Here is a 20181-nt window from a genome sequence, read left to right as displayed (position 1 = left end):
ATTAATTTGGAACACTACTCTTGTTTATGTCAATATTACACTGTGATTGCCAAGTATCTAGCCATCTCCATTTCTAACACTATCTGTATCAAGGGCCTTGCACACAGCACACATTCAACACATACCAGCAGAATTACTTTGCTGACACTTTTTTTCTTCAACCTGACAATCTTTAATCTGATATATCCCCAGAAACTGGTGCTTTCAAAGCCAAATCCTTCAAACTGACTCCATGTAATAAACAATGTCTGCTTCTCCACCAACTGTACCATTAATTACCTTTTGTTCTCTTGTTTAATTCAAGATCAAGGAGGTATGCAAGCAGAGAATCCCAACACGGATCCCTAAACCAAAATCTACAGGCATCACCAAGATTTCAGCTAATGCCCCCACACTGCCTCTGGATAAGCCTATTTACCAAAATGGCTGTGGGAAGCTACACATTGTAAGAACTGTAACCTCCAACGCTTTCCTCCACATGGGAGGGAGAAGGTAACTCATACCAACGCACTGCCCAGATATATTCATCTACAGAAATATCTGGAAAGCTAAAATTACCACTATGAAAGGCCCAAGGACCATCTCTCCATGAAATGGTGAAGCAGCAAACTGACAGTTCATTCAGATTGGTGGACCTGATGGAGATCAACCTGAAAACGCAGCACATCTACAATTATTTTACTTCTACATGTGTATACGCACATATACACACTCACAGGCCTAGACTCACACCCAAATCTACCCATTTCTTCCTCCTACATATAATCTAACCCAAAAATGGACTATCTAGAGTCAGTCTGGGATAGGACTGAATTCACTAGAATAGTTCAAGAGTTTTCTAGTGAATACAGAAGTAATTCTTCATTCTACAAAACTTGGCTGATTAATCAATTGTATTTTGCTAAGAAAAGGTAATAGCAAAATTCCTAATCTGAGTCAAGAAAATCAGGTTTTTCCATCAAGATGATGTGACAATTAAAATCATACTTTAAGGTCTAAAACTATGATTTTTTTATGACCAGGAGAGAAAAAACAAAGTGATAATTCTTAGTTACAAGGAGGAAAAGCATCACAAAAGTGAGCAACAGCCGAATATGTCCTTTGTGTGGCATACCTGACAATCACTGGTGTAGTGAGCATACCTGACCGCTGACACTTAGTCTCCTACCCATTTTCCCAGTATGTTTCCCCTCCTATATAATCCAGGCCTCAGAATCATATTGCTAGACTGTTAACAAAAACTTTAGATTGGTATTGTTAGAGTAATCAGGGCATATCTAAATCAAAGGTCAATAACATCGAGATCTTTTAGGGAGATAAAAAGCACTGTTCCAGGTGCTTGAAAAAACACACAATTCGTCATCTCATAGGACACTGTTTATTCCTATCTCTTCCCTGAATAAACACTGTAGAAAATCAGTTGATTCAACAAAAGCTTGGGGTTAGGAGACTCAAATTCCAATCCTGGATTTTCATTCATGTGACACCAAGCTTTGCATTCATCAATCTAAGCCTTGAGTTTCCATATGTAAAACAGGAAACTGAAATAATTCCTCAGGTCCCTTCCAGTTCTGATAACCTACGAATATGCCCAACTATTAAGACAAAATGCCGAACTCAAACAGCCATCTCTAAGGGCAGACACAGTCCCCTGGCGGCGAGCTAAGGTACTTCTTTCACCACACTGAAAACTCTCATTGAACTGAGAGAAAGGTGTGCCTATAATTTAGTGTGGACAGAGTAACACGGGACATTTTAAGATAAGGCATTTTTGACACAAAAGACAGTTCAAAAAACCATTGATTACCTTTTGTTCTCTTGTTTAATTCAATATTAAGGAGGTATGCAAGCAGAGAATCCCAACACGGATCCCTAAACCAAAATCTACAGGCATCACCTGTAGATCTTGAAATGTTTTTGAAAGACATTTCAAAAAGCTTCAGTCGAGGTTGGGGAAATATCAATGAAGTGACACTAAATATTTTTTGTGATCCTTCACTAAAAACTGGAAGCATGCCCCCAGAAGAAATCCTCATGGTTAAGGACTGCTTTAGCCAGCTGTCCTGGGATAGCACCAGCTGAGCAAGAGCAAATGAATGGCCATTCCCCATATTTATCTAACTAAGCCCGCCTCATTGCACTAATGCCACTGTACAAATACTCCTAGGCCCCTGCAATTTCAAGGAGGAGGAGGAGCTAGAGGCCTGGGCAGCATGGAGAGGGATGGTGTGCAGTAGTATTAGCAGGCAAGTGGCAGAGGGTGGTAAGGGGAGGTCAAACGAATTAAACGTCTGAAGTAGGAAAGTGTAAGTGAAAGGAAAGCAGGAAGAGAATAGGAGAAGGGGATGGACTACAAAAGAAGGTGAAGACTGTGCATGGAGGCTAACACCAGTAACCCAAGCACTTTGAGAGACTAAGGTGAGAGGATCGCTTGAGGCTAGGAGCTCAAGACCAGTCTGGACAACTTGGCAAGCCCTTGTCTCTCAGAAAAAAAAAGAAAAAAAAAAAAAAAAAGCTAGGGTGGTGGTACACACCCGCAGTCCTAGCTACCTGGGAGGCAGAGGCAAGAGGATCGTTGAGCCCAGGACTCTGAGGCTCCAGTGGGCATGATCGCACCACTGCACTCCAGCCTGAGTGACAGAGCAAGACCTTGTTTGTGGGAAACAAAACAAAACAAAACCAAAAAAAAGTAGGGCGATGAAGCTGTAACACCAACAAAATAATACACATATGTGTGGAGTGCTTAGTACTGTGCTGACATAAGACAGGTATTTGATAAATCTTGAGTGAACAGAGAATGAGTAAATGAAGAAGGAAAGTCCATTCAGTCAAGACATTAAGTGAGAACATATGCTAAGAGACAGCAATGGTGTACGACAGGGTTAGGAAAAGTAGTTATGCCCAGGTGACATGCAACATCGGTAATTATGCTAACAGAAAAAAACCCACTGCAATTCCTACAGTATAAAGCAAACAGACTGAAAAGAAGCATAAAACAGGAAAAACTACACGCACTAACAATAGTCCCAGAAAACAAAATACCTTGGGAAAAATTTTACTCTGAAGAGGAGCACAAAATATGCTGTATGTTGAAGATCTCAAAATTGTTTTATCTCATGTCAGGAGACTCCCTAAAGTACATTTTTACCAAAGCTGGCATAAGTTTAAGAGGAAACACGAAAAGAGGGGCAAGACAGTATAAAAGTACTAAAAAATTTGGGTAGAAAAATGTCGACACTTCAATGGGACCCAGCAGAAACAATGGTAAGGCAGTTCTAATCCCATTAAGACAAAAGACTTCAAAGTTATGTTGGCTCGGTACAGTGACTCACACCTGCCAGCATTTTGGAGGCTGAGGCAGGCAGATCACATGAGGCCAGGAGTTTGAGACCAGTCCGGTCAACATGGCAAAACCCCATCTCTATTAAAAATACAAAAATTAGCTGGGTGTGGTGGTGCACTGCTGTAATCCCAGCTACGTGGGAGGCTGAGGCATGAGAATCACTTGAACCTGGGAGACAGAGGGTGCAGGAAGCCAAGATTGTGCCACACACTCAGTCTTGGTGACAGAGCGACTCTGTCTCAAAATAATTAATAATAATAATAAAGTTATATTTTAACAAAAGGATTATCAACACAAAATCATGCTTATTTCAAGCACTATGCATTAATAATATAAGAAAAATGAAAATACAGGCTTTGCCCGCTGCCTAAGGAGGAGGTGGGGTCCGGGCCAGCCACTACCGACGTTGCTGGGATGCTGCAAGTACACATGACCACCTGAGCTATCAGGCCCAGGAGCCCGATGTGGAGCGCTTCTTTAAGGGCTACGGGAAGATCCTGGACGTGGATCTGAAGAACGGATATGGTTTTCTGGAGTCTGATGATCTGCGTGATGCAGATGATGCTGTTTATGAACTGAATGGCAAAGACCCTTGTGGTGAGCGAGTAAGTTGAGCATGCCGCGGCCCCCGGCGAGATGGCAGTTACGGCTCTGGACGCAGTGGATACGGTTATAGAAGTGGCCGAGGTAAACATGGCCCTCCTACTCGCACAGAGTACATTCTTATTGTGGAGAATTTGTCAAGTCGGTGCAGCTGGCGAGACCTAAAGGATTATGTGTGTCAGGCAGGATAAGTGACTTATGTGGATGCTCACAAGGGACGCAAAAATGAAGGCGGTGATTGAAGTTGTATCTTATTCTTATATGAAAAGAGCTTTGGAAAAGTCAATGGCAGAAAAGCTGATCAGTGGAAGACAAGCCAGGTTCCAGACGATGCCGGTCCTACTTCAGGAGCTGGCGTCATTCAAGGCCTCGCTGTAGAAGCAGACACTCCCTTAAGAGCAGGAGCCGAAGTGGCAGCAGCCAAAGCAGTGATTCTAAGAGCAGACCCCCGTCCAGGTCGGGCTCCCGCTCCCGCAGCAAGAGCCGGAGCCGGAGTCAGATTCGGAACAAGAAGGAGAAAAGCTGGAGTCCTAGCAAGGACAAGAGCCGCAGCAAGCGCAAAGACCAAGCTGAAGAGAAGATCCAAAACAATGACAATGCCAGGAAACCCAAGAGCTGGCATCCTAGGAGGCACAAAAGTAAGAGCAGAAGTCAGAGCAGGAGTCTGGAGAGGAGAGTGGAGGAGGAGAAGCGAGGCAGTGTGAGTGGAGCAGGAGCCAGGAGGAAGGCAGGGTCCAGGAGCAGAGGAAGAGTCGCCGCCAGAGTCGGAGCCCGAGCAGGAGCAAACCCGGCAGCCGGGGCCAGAGGAACTGCAAGGACAAAGGGCAGGAAGAGAAGCAGGGAGGAGAGCCGCAGCGGCAGCCGAAGCAAGAGTGAGAGGAGCAGAAAGCGAGGCAGCAAGGAGGGCAGCAGAAAGAAGAAAAAGGAAGACACTGACCGCTCCCTACTCTGAATCCAGTCAGAGGGAAGGCCGAGGGGAGAGAGTGAGAATGCTGGCACCAATCAGGAGACCCGGTCCACGTCGAGATCCAATTTCAAATAGAAACCAAAACTTCCGTCAGAATCAGGCTCCATATCAAAGTCAGCTACAAAAGCCTGATCCGGGTCCAAGTCTCGATCCAGGCCTGCCTTCAGATCACCTTCCGGATCTAGATCTAGGTCCCAGGCAAGGTCTTCACTGCCTACGACCACTGGGGAACTACCCGAGGAGTCTTTTGTGCATGTTTGCTAGCCGTAGCACAAGAGATTGGAGTAGAACATGTTACTGCTGTACATTTTCAACTCCCCTAATGGTGTGTCCATAATTGTTAGATCTAAGTGCTTCCTTTCCGTAAAGCCTCCTGGTGCCAGCTCTTCTTGCTTCACTGAAAAAAATTTTCTCTTTAGAAAATCCCCTTTTACTCATGGCCCACAGTAGAATATCCAAAACGCCTTGGCTTTCAGGCCTGGCCTTTCCTACAGGGAGGGAGCTCCGTAACCTGGACAGCTCTACGGCTGGAATGATCACATAGGTAGGTATGGTGAGTTCAATCAGTTTTTGCTCATGAATTGACGCTTTTCGATGTATGCCATTTAGTGACAGCACTAAGTCTTAAGTTTCCTACCACTTTGGTTTCATATTTTTGGACTTAACCAAGTTGTGAATAGCACAGTCAAGGAAAATTGATACTTGCAGTAACCCACAGGAAATAAACTATAGCGTTCCATATTCTGGTATACTGATGATATTGCTTTACATTAAAAAATAAGTTTAAAATTTTATTATTCCCTGTCTTGCAAGTATAGTGACCCCTGTTTCCATTAAATGTGAATAAAGACTATCTTTGCATGACAAAAAAAAATGCAAATACAACTACAAAGTAGGAATACTATTTGGAGTTCAAAACAATAATGCCTGACCTATACGTAACACTGAAATATGAAGAACTTGCCTCTTGAACATCCTGTTTCTGCAAAAGTGTGGCCTCTGAAGAACAATGAAAATAAAAGAAGCTGACCTAGTAATCTACAGTGATTTCACTTGTTTTTTTAAAGTAAGCAGATAAAAATCCGAGTGAGTGAAAACAAATCCTATTTGTAACAAAAATGTTAACAACCTAATACTTTTAAGCTAATGTCTTTTCCTGGTCCTTCATTTATTTAACTTCAAGATTGCTGAATTAATCTTGAGATTTTTTAGAATCAAATACCTGATTTTCACAGATACATGACTGGTCTAATATATGACTGATAATTACTAAGTAACGGAGTAACTAAGGTAAAGCACAATTCTCTCTGGGTTTGTTTCAAATTTCATCTCCTGAAGACATGTGACATGCAATTCAGGATGTGACTTTGAATTTGGGGGAGGGTTTGCAAACTGTGGTTCACAGGCCAAATTCGACCCACTGTTAATGTTGAAAAACAATCAAAATAAGACTATTTTGTGATGTGAAAATTGCATAAAATTCAGATGTTGTTGTCTATAAATAAAGTTTTACTGAAACACAGCCATACTCGGTTACATATTTATTTTCTATAGCTGCTTTTACACCGTAATAGCAGAGTTGAGTTATGACAGTGATGACGGGACCTGCAAAACATAAAATATTTATTATCTGAATTTACATGAAAAAAGTTTGCTGACCCCTGGTCTAGTCTGAACTAGATTAACAAGAAACTCAGAAATAAGAGCTTAAGAGCTTGATCAACTAATTTTTAAAAGCAATATTAGCCATTTGAAAATCAATTAAGAACTCTATGAAAGCTGATAAAAATGGGAACACTATCTTTCAAGCTCTGATATATTTAGTAAAATGTATAATTCTATAAATGCATCTGAAGTGTTCAACTAAGGAACATCAGATTAAGCACAGATAAAAGATTTGTACCACAAAATAATATATTATTATTGAATCTGAGGTAGGAAATGAAAGTTATGTATAGGCCTTCCACATTTATGAGTAGTATTTTTCAAGAGGTTCATGGACATTTACCAAATTATAGCAGGAACTACCTGACATAAAATTTAGGGAAGTATGTATAAATTGCCACCTTTATTTATTTATTTATTTACTTTTGAGATGGAGTTTCGCTCTTGTTACCCAGGCTGGAGTGCAATGGCGCGATCTCGGCTCACCACAACCTCCGCCTCCTGGGTTCAGGCAATTCTCCTACCTCAGCCTCCCGAGTAGCTGGGATTACAGGCACGTGCCACCATGCCCAGATAATTTTTTTGTATTTTTAGTAGAGACAGTCACCATGTTGACCAGGATGGTCTCAATCTCTTGACCTCGTGATCCACCCGCCTCGGCCTCCCAAAGTGCTGGGATTACAGGCGTGAGCCACCGTGCCCAGCCTAAATTACCACCTTTAAATGTTCATAATTGTTGTCAAGAACCACTCATTTAATCATTTGCAATAATTGTGGAAATTATATAAAGTAAATTAAACCAGACCATGAAGGTTATCTGAGGGTCCATCTGTTGCAGCCTTCAAGTATAGAATATAGAACAATGACTAATAACATAGTCATTTTTCTTCCACGTCTTTCTTCTTTCCTTCCTCTTGCCTTTTAAATTCATCCTGCCCGTGTTTTGGCCTTGAATATCTGTCAATACTATTTGCATTTTGATTGAACCCTGTAATGTAAGCTGATTATGTTTTTTTCCTCTAATTCTGGTATAGCATCTAAACGAAGCTAAGCATGAAGACTTGACAAATGATTTTGAAAACAACATTCCCAGAAGCCTCTGTTGTGTGTTATTAACATCTACCAATATTTCAAGTCTGAATTTTATATGTAGAGACAATGCTTTACAACATTTACAAGGCATGACTGTCTATATGTAAAACTAACACTGCAAAGCTTTAACTTCGGTGTGAAAAAAGAAAACATGAAACAAAAAAAACCTAGATATTTAGGTTTAAAAAAAGATCCAAGGTGCTCCCCAACTCCATCATTTCCAGAAGGAATTCAGCATGGAAAAAGCAATCTAACTGGAAGGCTACACCATAAAATGATATTACACAAAAATATTTACAAAGGTCATTTCAGTGATCTCAAAAGAATAAGCACATTGATTTTAGGTGACAAAAGCTGTCACCAGTAAAAATTACAGGCTTATTTACAAAGCAAGAGTCTGCTGTCCTCTTTCCAACATAATTTGTAAACTTAAATCCAAATATGGTTACAATAAAATGTTAGTAGACAGTACAAGGACTACTAATGCAATTTTAAAAAGAGAAAAGCAGCATTTGCCAAATCTGTCAAAAGCTGGGACAGGAGTCTGACGACTCTGCTAGCAGATCAAAGTTCTTTTGGTAAAGATCTCCTAGGTTGAAGTCTTCAAGATGTGACTATGAAATATTAAGAATTAGTTAACTAATGAATACTTAATGAGTGCCTTCTATGTGCCCAGATACTACAGGCCCTGAAGATAAAGCAAACAAGACAAACAAAATACCTGCTCACATGGAGCTGTTAGTCTAGTGCTGGGAAAAAGTAACAATTTAATAAGAAAAAATAATAGTTGGTGCTAAGTGCTCTGCTGAGAATTACAAGAACATAATTTAATAGAGGCTGGGCATGGTGGCTCATGCCTAAACCTAGCCCTTTGGGAGGCTGAGGTGGGCAGACTACCTGAGGTCAGGAGTTTGAGACCAACCTGGGTAACATGTTGAAACCCCATCTCTGCTAATAGAGGCCGGGTGTGGTGGTGGGCACCTGAATCCCAGCTACTCAGGAGGCTGAGGCAGGGAGAATCGCTTGAACCCTGGAAGCAGAGGTTGCAGTGAGCCAAGATCGTGACATTGCACTCCAGCCTGGGGACAGAGTGAGAAACTCTGCCTCAAATAATAATAATAATAACAGTAATTTAATAGATACTGTGATAATTTAATAGAGCACCTAGATAGTTACTCTAGACTCCCTGTCTGATCAGGAAGTGCCTCTCTGAGTGGGTGATGTTTGAACTGGGTACTTAATGTTAAGAAACAGCCAGACAATCAGAAGGACAGGACTGAAAGGAACAGGAACAGCTACTGCAAAGGGCTAAGAGAGGATGAGTGTGGCCTACTGAGGAACAGAATGAAGGCTGGTGTGGGTGGGACAGCATAACTACAGGGGACTAAACTGTAGAAGACCTGGTGGCTACCAGCCATGGTAAGTAATCCGAATTTCATTCTAGGTGCCAGGGAAAAAGCAATTGGAGGGTTTAAGCAGGAATGTGGCCTGAGTTCTTTTAAAAAGATCTCTGGCTGCTGAGTGAGGGACAAGGTGGAATCTCTAAGCCCTGTTAGAAGCTTATGGCAGTGGTTGAGGCAAATAAGGATGATTGTGTATATTCCAATGGAGGCAAATCGAAGAAAAATGCAAACAAATATTCAGGTAGTGTTCTGGAGGTAGTGACAACAGGGCTGAAAAAAAATAAATGAATAAATCAGAATACTAGTAGGCCTCTGTGAAAGTGGTTAGTTGGTGGTTTAATTTATGGAGACAGGAAAGAAAAAGCAGTTTTGGAGAATAATTCAGTAGCTGGATCAGGTATGGGTTACTGGCAGAAATGGTTCTCACAGCCCAAATGGAAAAGCTGCTTATTTGTAGCTCTAAGTAACCAGTGTTCTTTAAAAGAGTAAACTTTGTAAGACTAATAAACACAATTTGATAATGATATATAAACAAAAGAGTTTCTAAATTGTGAGTCTCTTTAAACTGATAATGGATTATTCCTTTAGAGATGAGATACTTAACACTGATAAGTAGAATGCAAAATAGAAGTTTCAGACTGCCTGAATATGAATCACAGCTCCCCCACTTAGCAATGAAATAGTATTGGGTAAATCACTTAATCTCTCAGTGCGTCAACTTCCTCATCAACAAAATAAAGATAAAAACAGTAACTACCCCGGTGTACTTGTGAAGATTAAATTAACTAGACCCATAAAGCAATCAAAAGAGTATCTGGCACATAGTAAGTGCTCAACAAATGCAAGCTGGTTTATTATTATTATTGAGACAGTTTTGCTCTTGTTGCCCACGCTGGAGTGCAGTGGTGTGATCTTGGCTCACTGCAACCTCCACCTCCTGGTTTCAAGAGATTGTCCTGCCTCAGCCTCCTGAGTAGTTGTGATTACTTGGGTGCACCACCATGCCCAGCTAATTTTTTGCATTTTTAGTAGAGACAGGGATTCACCATGTTGGCCAGGCTGGCCTCGAATTCCTGACCTCAAGTGATCCATCCACCTCAGCCTCCCAAAGTGCAGGGATTACAGGTATGAGCCACCGCTCCCAGCCACAAGCTGGTATTATTACCTGCAGTCTCCTGGCACTGGACATAGGTGTCTTAACATGTCAGTTTTCTAGTTAGATGCTTGGGAAGAGATGGCATTAAAGATTCAGAATAAGTTGGGGAATCATATGAAAGACCCTCCTCAAAAGACATGGAGGCTCAATGTTACAGATTGCTAGGAACATGCTCTTTAAGAATAAGCTATCTGCTGGGCACAGTGGCTCATGCCTGTAATCCCATCACTTTGGGAGGCCAAGGTGGGCAGATCATGAGGTCAAGAGATCGAGACCATCCTGGCCAACATGGTGAATCCCTATCTCTACTAAAAATACAAAAATTAGCTGGGCATGGTGCCGAACGCCTGTAGTCCCAGGTACTCAGGAGGCTGAGGCAAGTGAATCACTTGAACCCGGGAGGTGGAGGTTATAGTGAGCCAAGATCATGCCACTGCACTCCAGCCTGGCAACAGAGCAAGACTCCATCTCAAAGGAAAAGAAAAAAAGAACAAGCTATCTGTATGCAAGTTATTCCTAAATCTGTATCTCAGCCTGGATCTGACCCTGAGGCTGTGTACTTAGGTGCCGACTGGGTACTCGCCTTAGTAATCTAAAAGGTACATCATTGAAATAAAAAGGGAAAGCAATCAGTATTCTCTTCATCTTCAGTGAGTAAATGATCAAGGACATTTTCTTTTCTTTTCTTTTGAGACAAAGTCTCACTCTGTAGCCCAGGCTGGAGTGCAGTGGCACAATCTTGGCTCGCTGCAAGTTCGCTTAGGGGTTCAAGCGATTCTCCCACCTCAGCCTTCCGAGTAGCTGGGACACAAGTGCCTGCCATCATGCCTGGCTAATTTTTGTCTTCTTAGTAGAGACAGGTTTTCGCCATATTGGCCAGGCTGGTCTCGAACTCCTGGCCTCAGGTGACCTGCCTGCCTTGGCCTCCCAAAGTGCTGGGATTACAGGCATGAGCCATAGCACCTGGCCTCAAGTGACATTTTCAACTGCAGAATCACTTGGCTCTCTTCCATAAGTCACAAAATCCATGCTCAATGTTGCAGAATGTTATAAAAACTACATTAAATGATTGACATTCTCTCAGTTTTCAGCTTCATACTGAAAAAGTAGCCAGACTAGTCAATTACATTACTATCTCTGGCACCGTATCTTCTCATTTCAGCATTAATATTTTCAAATCATGATTCAAGAATATATTACTTACTATAAGTCACTTCAAACAGTTTCTGAAGGTTTACAGGGAAAAGGAAATAAATCAAATATTAGATGCCATTAGATGATTCCTGGGGTCCTCTGCCTGAGGCATCCTGGGCTTCACATTCCTCAGCACCGCAACTCCCAGCTATCTTAACTTGGGCCATGACTCCAAATACCACCAATGGAATGACTAGACACCCCCTAAGGACCAGGAGAGTTCCTGCAAAATTCTAATTGCAGAGCCTTCCACTCTCAAAGTGTCTAGATTAGATGAGAAATTATATGTCTACCTACATACACTGTAGCAGCTAACATGCATACATACAGGCATTTATTCTGCTAACATCCACCTAATACTAATTAAGAGCCAGGGGGAGGAGGATCCAAGATGGCCGAATAGGAACAGCTCCAGAGTGTAGTTCCTAGTGAGAACAGCCCAGAGGTGAGTGCTCACCGCATTTCCAAACAAGTTTTCACTGCCTACAGACCAGGAGATTCCTGGGCCCAAAAGCGCCATGAGTTTTCCGCATGGTGGTTTTAGCCAGTGCCAGGTCGGCAGGCACACAGAAACTCACACAAGTTGGGACGGCTGTTTCAAGCTCTTGGGAGACAGAGCTGCCCATTCAACTGAAAGGGAGGGGACAGAGACAGGGAGCCAGGCGATCTGGCTAGGCGGGTACCACCCCAACAAAACAAGCAATCTGAAATGCTCTGGATTGAGAGTTTCACAGCAAGTGCAGCTGGACCCAGGATGGTCCAGCTTAGTGTGGGGAAGGGCGCCAACACTACGGAGGCAGTCTGCCACTACCAAGGCAGTTCACACAGTGCAGGGCAGAGCCTGCAGCAGCTCAGCAACACCTCTGCTGGCCGACTGTGACTAGACTACTCCATGAGGGGCAGGGCATCTATGAAAAAAGGCAGCAGCACGACAGGAACTTATAAATAAAAACGACCTTCCTAGGACAGAGCACCTGGGAAAAGAGGTGGTTATGAGTTCCGCTGCAGCAGATTTAAATGTACCTGCCCAGCAGCTCTGCACAGAATGATGGAGCTCCCAGCACAGCACTTGAGCACCTATAAGGGACAGACTGTCTCTTCAAGCAATTCTGTGATACCCATATACCCAAAGAGACACTTCATAAAGGAGAGCTCAGGCTGACATCTGGCAGGTACCCTTCTGGGATAAAGGTAACAGAAGAAGAAACCGGTGGCAATCCTTGCTGTTCTGCAGCCCCCGCGGGTGATCCCCAGGTGAGTGGAGTCTGGAGTGGACCTCCAGCAGTCTTGCAGCAGAGGGGCCTGACTGTTAGAAGGAAAACTAAGAAGCAGAGAGCAATAGCTTCGACATCAACAACAAGGATGTTCACTCAGAGACCCAATCCAAAAGTCACCAACTACAAAGACCACAGGTAGATAAAGCTACTAAGATGGAAGAAACCAGCACAAAAAGGATGAAAACACCAAAAACCAGAATGCCTCTCCTCCTCCAAGGGATTACAACTCCTCACCAGCTAGGGATCAAAGATGGATGGAGAATGAATCTGATGAATTGATAGAAACAGGCTTCAGAAGGTGGGTAATAACAAACTTCTCAGAGCTAAAAGAACATGAGCTAACCCAATGCAAAGAAACTAAGAACCTAGAAAAAAGATTAGATGAGATGCTAACTGGAATAAATAAACGACTTGATGGAGCTGAAAAGCACAGCACAACAACTTTGTGAGGCATACACAAATTTCAATAGCTGAATCGATCAAGCAGATGAAAGGATATTAGAGATTGAAAATCAACTCAATGACATAAAACGAGAAGGCAAGATTAGAGAATAAAGAGTGAAAAGAAATGAACAAAGCCTCCAAGAAATATGGGATTATGTTAAAAGACCTAATCTACGTTTGATAGGTGTAACTGAATGTGACGGAGACAATGAATCCAAGCTGGAAAACACTCTTCAGGATATTATCCAGGAGAACTTCCCCAACCTAGCAAGGCAGGCCAACATTCAAGTTCAGGAAGTACAGAGAACACCACAAAGATGTTCCTCAAGAAGAGCAACCCCAAGGCACATAATCGTCAGATTTGCCAGGGTTGAAATGAAGGAAAAAAAATGCAAAGGGCAGCAAGAAAGAAAAGTCAGATTACCCACAAATGGAAGCTCATCAGACTCACAGTGGATCTCTCGGCAGAAACCCTACAAGCCAGAAGAGAGTGGGGGACAATATTCACATCCTTAAAGAAAAGAACTTTAGGGCCAGGCGTGCTGGCTCATGCCTGTAATCCCAGCACTTTGGGAGGCTGAGGCAGGTGGATCACGAGGTCAAGAGATCGAGACCATCCTGGTCAATGTGGTGAAACCCCATCTCTACTAAAAATACAAAAAATTAGCTGGGCATGGTGGTGCGTGCCTGCAATCCCAGCTACTCAGGAGGCTGAGGCAGAATTGCCTGAACCCAGGAGGCGGAGGTTGCGGTGAGCCGAGATCACGCCATTGCACTCCAGCCTGGGCAACAAGAGCGAAACTCCGTCTTAAAAAAAAAAAAAAAAAAAAAGAAAAGAACTTTCAACCTAGAATTTCATATCCAGCAAACTAAGCTTCATAAGTGAAGGAGAAAGAAAATCCTTCATGGACAAGCAATTGCTGAGAGATTTCGTCACCACCAGGCCTGGCTTTTAAGAGTTCCTTTTTAAGAGCTCCTCAAAGAAGCACTAAACAAGGAAAGGAACAACCAGTACCAGCCACTCCAAAAATGCACCAAATGGTAAAGACCATCGACACAATGAAGAAAATGTGTCAACTAATGGGAAAAACATCCAGCTGGCATCAAAATGGCAGGATCAAATTCACACACAACCATATTAACCTTAAACGAAAATGGACTAAATACCCCAATCAAAAGACACAGACTGGCAAATTGGATAAAAAATCAAAACCCATCGGTGTGCTGTATTCAGGAAACTCATCTCATGTGCAAGGACACACATAGGCTAAAAATAAAGGGATGGAGGAAGATTTATCAAGCAAATGGAGAGCAAAAAAAAAAAAAAGCAGGAGTTGCAATCCTAGTCTCTGATAAAATGGACTTTAAACCAGCAAAGATCAAAAGAGACAAAGAAGGGCATTACATAATGGTAAAAGGATCAATGCATCAAGAAGAACTAACTATCCTAAATATATATGCAACCAATACAGGAGCACCCAGGTACTTTTGTAAAGCAAGAACAACCTACGAAGAGACTTAGACTCCCACACAATAATAGTGGGAGACTTTAACACTCCACTGTGAATATTAGACAGAAAAATGAGAGAAAATTAACAAGGATATCCAGGACTTGAACTCAGATCTGGACCAAGTGGACCTAATAGACATCTACAGAAATCTATAACCCAAATGCACAGAATATACATTCTTCTCAGCACTGCATGGCACCTACTCTAAAATTGACCACATAATGGGAAGTAAATCACTCCTCAGCAAATGCAAAAAAATGGAAATCATAACAAACAGTCTCTCAGACCACAGTGCAATCAAATTAGAACTCAGAATTAAGAAACTAACTCAGAACCACTCAACTTCATGGAAACTGAACAACTGGCTCCTGAATGCCCACTGGATAAACAATGAAATGAAGGCAGAAATAAAGATGTTCTTTGAAACCAACGAGAACAAAGACACAATGTACCAGAATCTCTCAGACACTTTTAAGGCAGTGTCAAGAGGGAACTTTATAGCAATAAATGCTCACCAGAGAAGTGAGGAAAGATCTAAAATAGATACCCTGTCAACAAAATTGAAAGAGTTAGAGCAGCAAGATTAAAAAAACTCAAAAGCTAGCAGCAGACAAGAAATAACTAAGATCAGAGCAGAACTGAAGGAGTTAGAGACATAAAAAAAATCCTTAAAAAAAAAAAAATCAATAAATCCAGTAGCTGGTTTTTTGAAAAGATCAACAAAATAGTCTGCTATCCAGACTAATAAAAAAGAAAAGGGAGAGGGAGAAGAATCAAATAGATGTAATAAAATACGATAAAGGGGATATCACCACTAACTCCACAGAAATACAGACTACAATCAGAGATTACTACAAACAACTCTATGCACATGAATCAGTAAACCTGGAAGAAATGAATAAATTCCTGGACACTTGCACCCTCCCAAGCCTAAACCAGGAAGAAGCTGATACCTTGAACAGACCAATAACAAGGGCTGAAGTTGAGGCAGCAATTAATAGCCTTCTAACCAAAAAAAGCCCAGGTCCAGACGGGTTCACAGCTGAATTCTACCAGACATACAAAGAGCAGCTGGTACTATTCCTTCTGAAACTATTCCAAACAATATGAAAAAAGGGAATCCTTCCCAAATAATTTTATGAGACCAACATCATTCTGATACCAAAACCTGGCAGAGACTCAACAAAAAAAGAAAACTTCAGGCCAATATCCATGATGAACATAGATGCAAAAATCTTCAATAAAATACTGGCAAACCAACTGCAACAGCACATCAAAAACCTTATCCACCATGATCAAGTACGCTTCATTACGGGAATGCAAAGCTGGTTCAACATACCCAAGTCTATAAATGTAATCCACCACATAAACAGAACCAAAGACAAAAACCACATGATTATTTCAATAGATGCAGAGAAGGCCTTTGACAAAATTCAACAGCGCTTTGTGCTAAAAACTCTCAATAAACCAGGTATCAAAGGAATGTATCTCAAAAACAGTAAAAGCTATTGATGACAAACCCACAGCCACTATCATACTGAATGGGCACAAACTGGAAGCATTTCCTTTGAAATCCAGCACTAGACAAGGATGTCTCTCTCACCACTCCTATTCAATATAGTGTTGGAAGTTCTAGCCAGAGCAATTAGACAAGAAAATAAATAAAGGGTATTCACTTAGGAAAAGAGGAAGTCAAATTGTCTCTATTTGCAGATGACATGATTGTATATTTAGAAGACCCTATCATCTCAGCCCAAAAATCTCCTTAAACTGATAAGCAACTTCAGCAAAGTCTCAGGATACAAAAATCAATGTGCAGAAATCACAAGTATTTCTATAAACCAATATAAGACTGACAGCCAAATCATGAGCAAATTCCCATTCGCAATTGCTACAAAGAGAATAAAATACCTAGGAACACAACTAACAAAGGAGGTAAAGGACCTCTTCAAATAGAACTATAAACCAATGAAATAAGAGAGGACACAAACAAATGGAGAAACATTCCATGCCCATGGTTAGGAAGAATTGATATTGTGAAAATGGCCATACTGTCCAAAGTAATTTATAGATTCAACACTATCCCCATCAAGCTACCAATGACCTTCACAGAACTGGAAAAAAAACCTTAAACTTCATAGGGAACCAAAAGAGAGCCTGCAGAGCCAAAACAATCCTAAGCAAAAGGAACAAAGCCGGAGGCATCACACTACCTGATTACTACAAAGTGACAGTAATCAAAAGAGCATGGTACTGGTACCAAAACAGGATACAGACCAATTGAACAGAATGGAGGCAATGCCACACATCTACAACCATCTGATCTTTGACAAACCTCACAAAAACAAGCAATGGGGAAAGGATTCCCTGTTTAATAAATGGCATTGGGAAAACTGGCTAGTCATGTACAGAAAACAGAAACTGGACCCCTTCCTGACACCTTACACTAAAATTAACTCCAGATGGATTAAAGATTTAAACATAAGACCTAACATCATAAAAACCCTAGAAGAAAACCTAGGCAAAACCATTCAGGACATAGGGATAGGCAAGGACGTCATGACTAAAACACCAAAAGCATTGGCAACAAAAGCCAAAATAGACAAATGGGATCTAATTAAACTCCAGAGCTTCTGTACAGCAAAAGAAACAATCATTAGAGCGAACTAGCACCCAACAGAATGGGAAAAATTTTTGCAATCTACCCATCTGACAAAGGGCTAATGTCCAGAATCTACAAAGAACTAAAACAGATTTACAAGAAAGAAAACAAAACAAACCCATCCAAAAGTGGGAGAAGGATATGAACAGACACTTTTCAAAGGAAGACATATATGAGGCCAACAAACATATGAAAAAATGCTCATCATCACTGGTTATTAGAGAAATTCAAATCAAAACCACATTGAGATACCACCTCACGCCAGTTAGAATGGAGATCATTAAAAAATCTGGAGACAACAGATGCTGGAGAGGATGTGGAGAAATAGGAATACTTTTACACTGTTGGTGGGAGTGTAAATTAGTTCAGCCATTGTGGAAGACAATGTGGCGCTTCCTCAAGGACCTAGAAATAGAAATTCCAGTTGACCCAGCAATCTCATTACTGGGTATATACCCAAAGGATTATAAATCATTCTATTATAAAGACGCATGCATACACATGTTCATAAAGGCACTGTTTACAATAGCAAAGACCTGGAATCAACCCAAATTCCCATCGATGATAGACTGGATAAGGAAAATGTGGCACAAATACACCACGGAATACTATGCAGCCATAAAAAATGATGAATTCATGTCCTTTGTAGGGACATAGATGAATCTGGAAACCATCATTCTCAGCAAACTGACACAAGAACAGAAAATCAAACACCACATTTTCTCACTCATAGGCAGGTGTTGAACAATGAGAACACATGGACACAGGGAGGGAGCATCACACACTGGGGTCTGTTGGTGGGGGCCAAGGGAGGGACAGTGGAGGTGGGTGGGGAGGTCAGGGAGGGATAACATGGGGAGAAATGCCAGATGTAGGTGATGGGGGGATGGAGGTAGCAAACCACACTGCCATGTGTGTACCTATGCAACAATCCTGCATGATCTGCACATGTACCCCAGAACCTAAAGTACAATTTAAAAAAAAAAAGAGCCAGATCCCATGTTGAGCTTCAGTGCAATGCAGGTCTCTAGCACAAAGATGACTGACAGGTTTTAAAGAGTCATGAAAACTTTATGTTACATACCACATCTAAGAAGACATGACAACAGCCAAAAAATAGTACAGTTCCTTAGATAGTTAAACAATAAACCGATAATTAAGTACATTAGATAGGTGTTATAAACCATGTATAACCAACAAGCATTTGGAAGTGTCTGAAATTTTCCAATGCCTTGCTAACATGGATGTGAACTGGGAACAGGTGATAGTGAAAGATGTTTATTTTTGTAGGCAGGAATGGAAGCACCATTACAACTATCTTTCCTTTCTCTGATTTAACATATTCTCCTTTGACTTTCAAAACAAAACATAATTTGTATATTTTAGGCTGAAATAAACAATTGAATGTACTTGACATCCATATCAAATAACTAAGTAAAGACTTCAAGAAGGCAGCCAGGTATGTAACCCGTGAGCTCTAGGATCAAGGCTAGATCCCATCAACATAAGAAGAATCAGGAAATCTGAAATGGTTCAGCTGTGATTTCTTTTGAATTACAAACGCTGTTCAGATTACAGTTAGGCAAACTGCCAGTGAATTATCAAGGAAATTTCAAATAAATGCATTCGTTTAGGAGCAGTGAACAAAGCAAAGGCCTCTGATAAATTTAAGGTCAGTAATTTTCAAAGCTTAGTCTCATGGCTAGAAGGAACTTAAGAAGTAGAGCAATTTTAGGCACTCCAACACACTGTCCTGATGAGAATTCTGGCAACTTAGAGGAAGGAGGCTGTAGCAATTTAAAGTTCTACTAGATACAATGTTTAAAACTGTTGGTTGGTAAAACCCTGAAAAAGATGATCTGTAACAGCTCTTTACAGATGATACTAAGACCCAGAGAATTCACATAGTAGTAGTGGGAAAAGCGTGACTTTCAAAATCAATCACTTGACTAAATTCTTCCCAGACCTCTTCTTCAATGTCTGCTCCTAAGAACATGACTTAACTTTTTTCTATTTCTTCACCTATAAAAATGAAGGGAACACTTACCTTTTAAGGATGTTATGAAGATTAAATCAATTCACGTTTATGAAAATACCTGTCACATAATAAATACTCAATCCATGTTGACTGCCTTTCTTCCAAGGATGAATAACTCAAAAGTCACATAGTGAGGACTAGAATAAAGAACTGGGATCCCCTTCACCATTTAAACAGAATTCAACTATTTCTTAAATGGTCTCTATACCTCTTGAATCATACCATAAAATAGAGCTTTGTAACACCTGAGTTGGGAGGGGTAGTTATTAAAGTAAATGTGGAACACCACAGGGCTGCAAAGGAGTCAGGAATTTTAATCAAGGAAATGTTACATTGGCTACCTTTCTAAAAATGGCATCTGCTTAGTTTGTACCTGAAGGCTTGACCTTCTGGAAACAATGCAACAAATGAAGTTGGTTATTTTTAATGGATATTTCACAACTAGTATTTCAAGACTGTTTGCAGCAAATAGGTATCAAGTGTCTAACACGTGCAGGGCCCTGGGATGACAAAAGTATGAATCCAACTTTGGCCCTGTTTCCTCTTGTAGAGAAGAGAGGCAGACCCTGAGAAGTAATAAAAGCCAACCAACCAACCAATAATTGCTTAGTAAATGTGATGGAACTTAAAAAGTTCAAGGCCAGCCTGACATGGGGGGTTACTTAATGCTACTTAGGGATGAAATGCCCACTGCATCAGGCGTTGGTGAACACTGCAGAAACTATTTAAATTGTGTTAACTGAATTCTAGCATTGTTTCTGAAAGGAGCTAGCTTTGTGAACTTGTCAAGTTACTTGACATCTTTAGGTTATGTTTCTCATCTGTA

The 20181-nt window shown here is 41.2% G+C and overlaps 2 protein-coding genes and 1 pseudogene across 20 annotated transcripts in view; 2 read left to right on the top strand and 1 right to left on the bottom strand.

Annotated features, from left to right (window-relative positions):
• The window catches only part of FILIP1L (filamin A interacting protein 1 like), a 305341-nt gene extending 298906 nt beyond the window's left edge, over positions 1 to 6435 (top strand). For all 6 annotated transcript variants that reach the window (XM_035274881.3, XM_078352207.1, XM_078352208.1 and 3 more), the window contains one exon: positions 305 to 6435. In XM_035274881.3, coding sequence (XP_035130772.2) covers positions 305 to 496 — 192 coding nt within the window. In that variant the 3' untranslated portion in view covers positions 497 to 6435. The remainder of the gene's footprint in view (positions 1 to 304) is intronic.
• Positions 1 to 20181, bottom strand: part of CMSS1 (cms1 ribosomal small subunit homolog) — a 390132-nt gene that overhangs the window by 369098 nt on the left and 853 nt on the right. The gene's annotated exons all lie outside the window — the stretch shown is intronic.
• On the top strand, positions 2867 to 6435 carry LOC100396484 (uncharacterized; annotated as a pseudogene).

Source organism: Callithrix jacchus, chromosome 15 (genome assembly GCF_049354715.1).
Source record: "Callithrix jacchus isolate 240 chromosome 15, calJac240_pri, whole genome shotgun sequence".
Classification (NCBI taxonomy): Eukaryota; Metazoa; Chordata; class Mammalia; order Primates; family Cebidae; genus Callithrix; species Callithrix jacchus.
The sequence above is the reverse complement of the archived record's forward strand: the minus strand, read 5'-3'. Positions and strand labels throughout refer to the sequence as shown.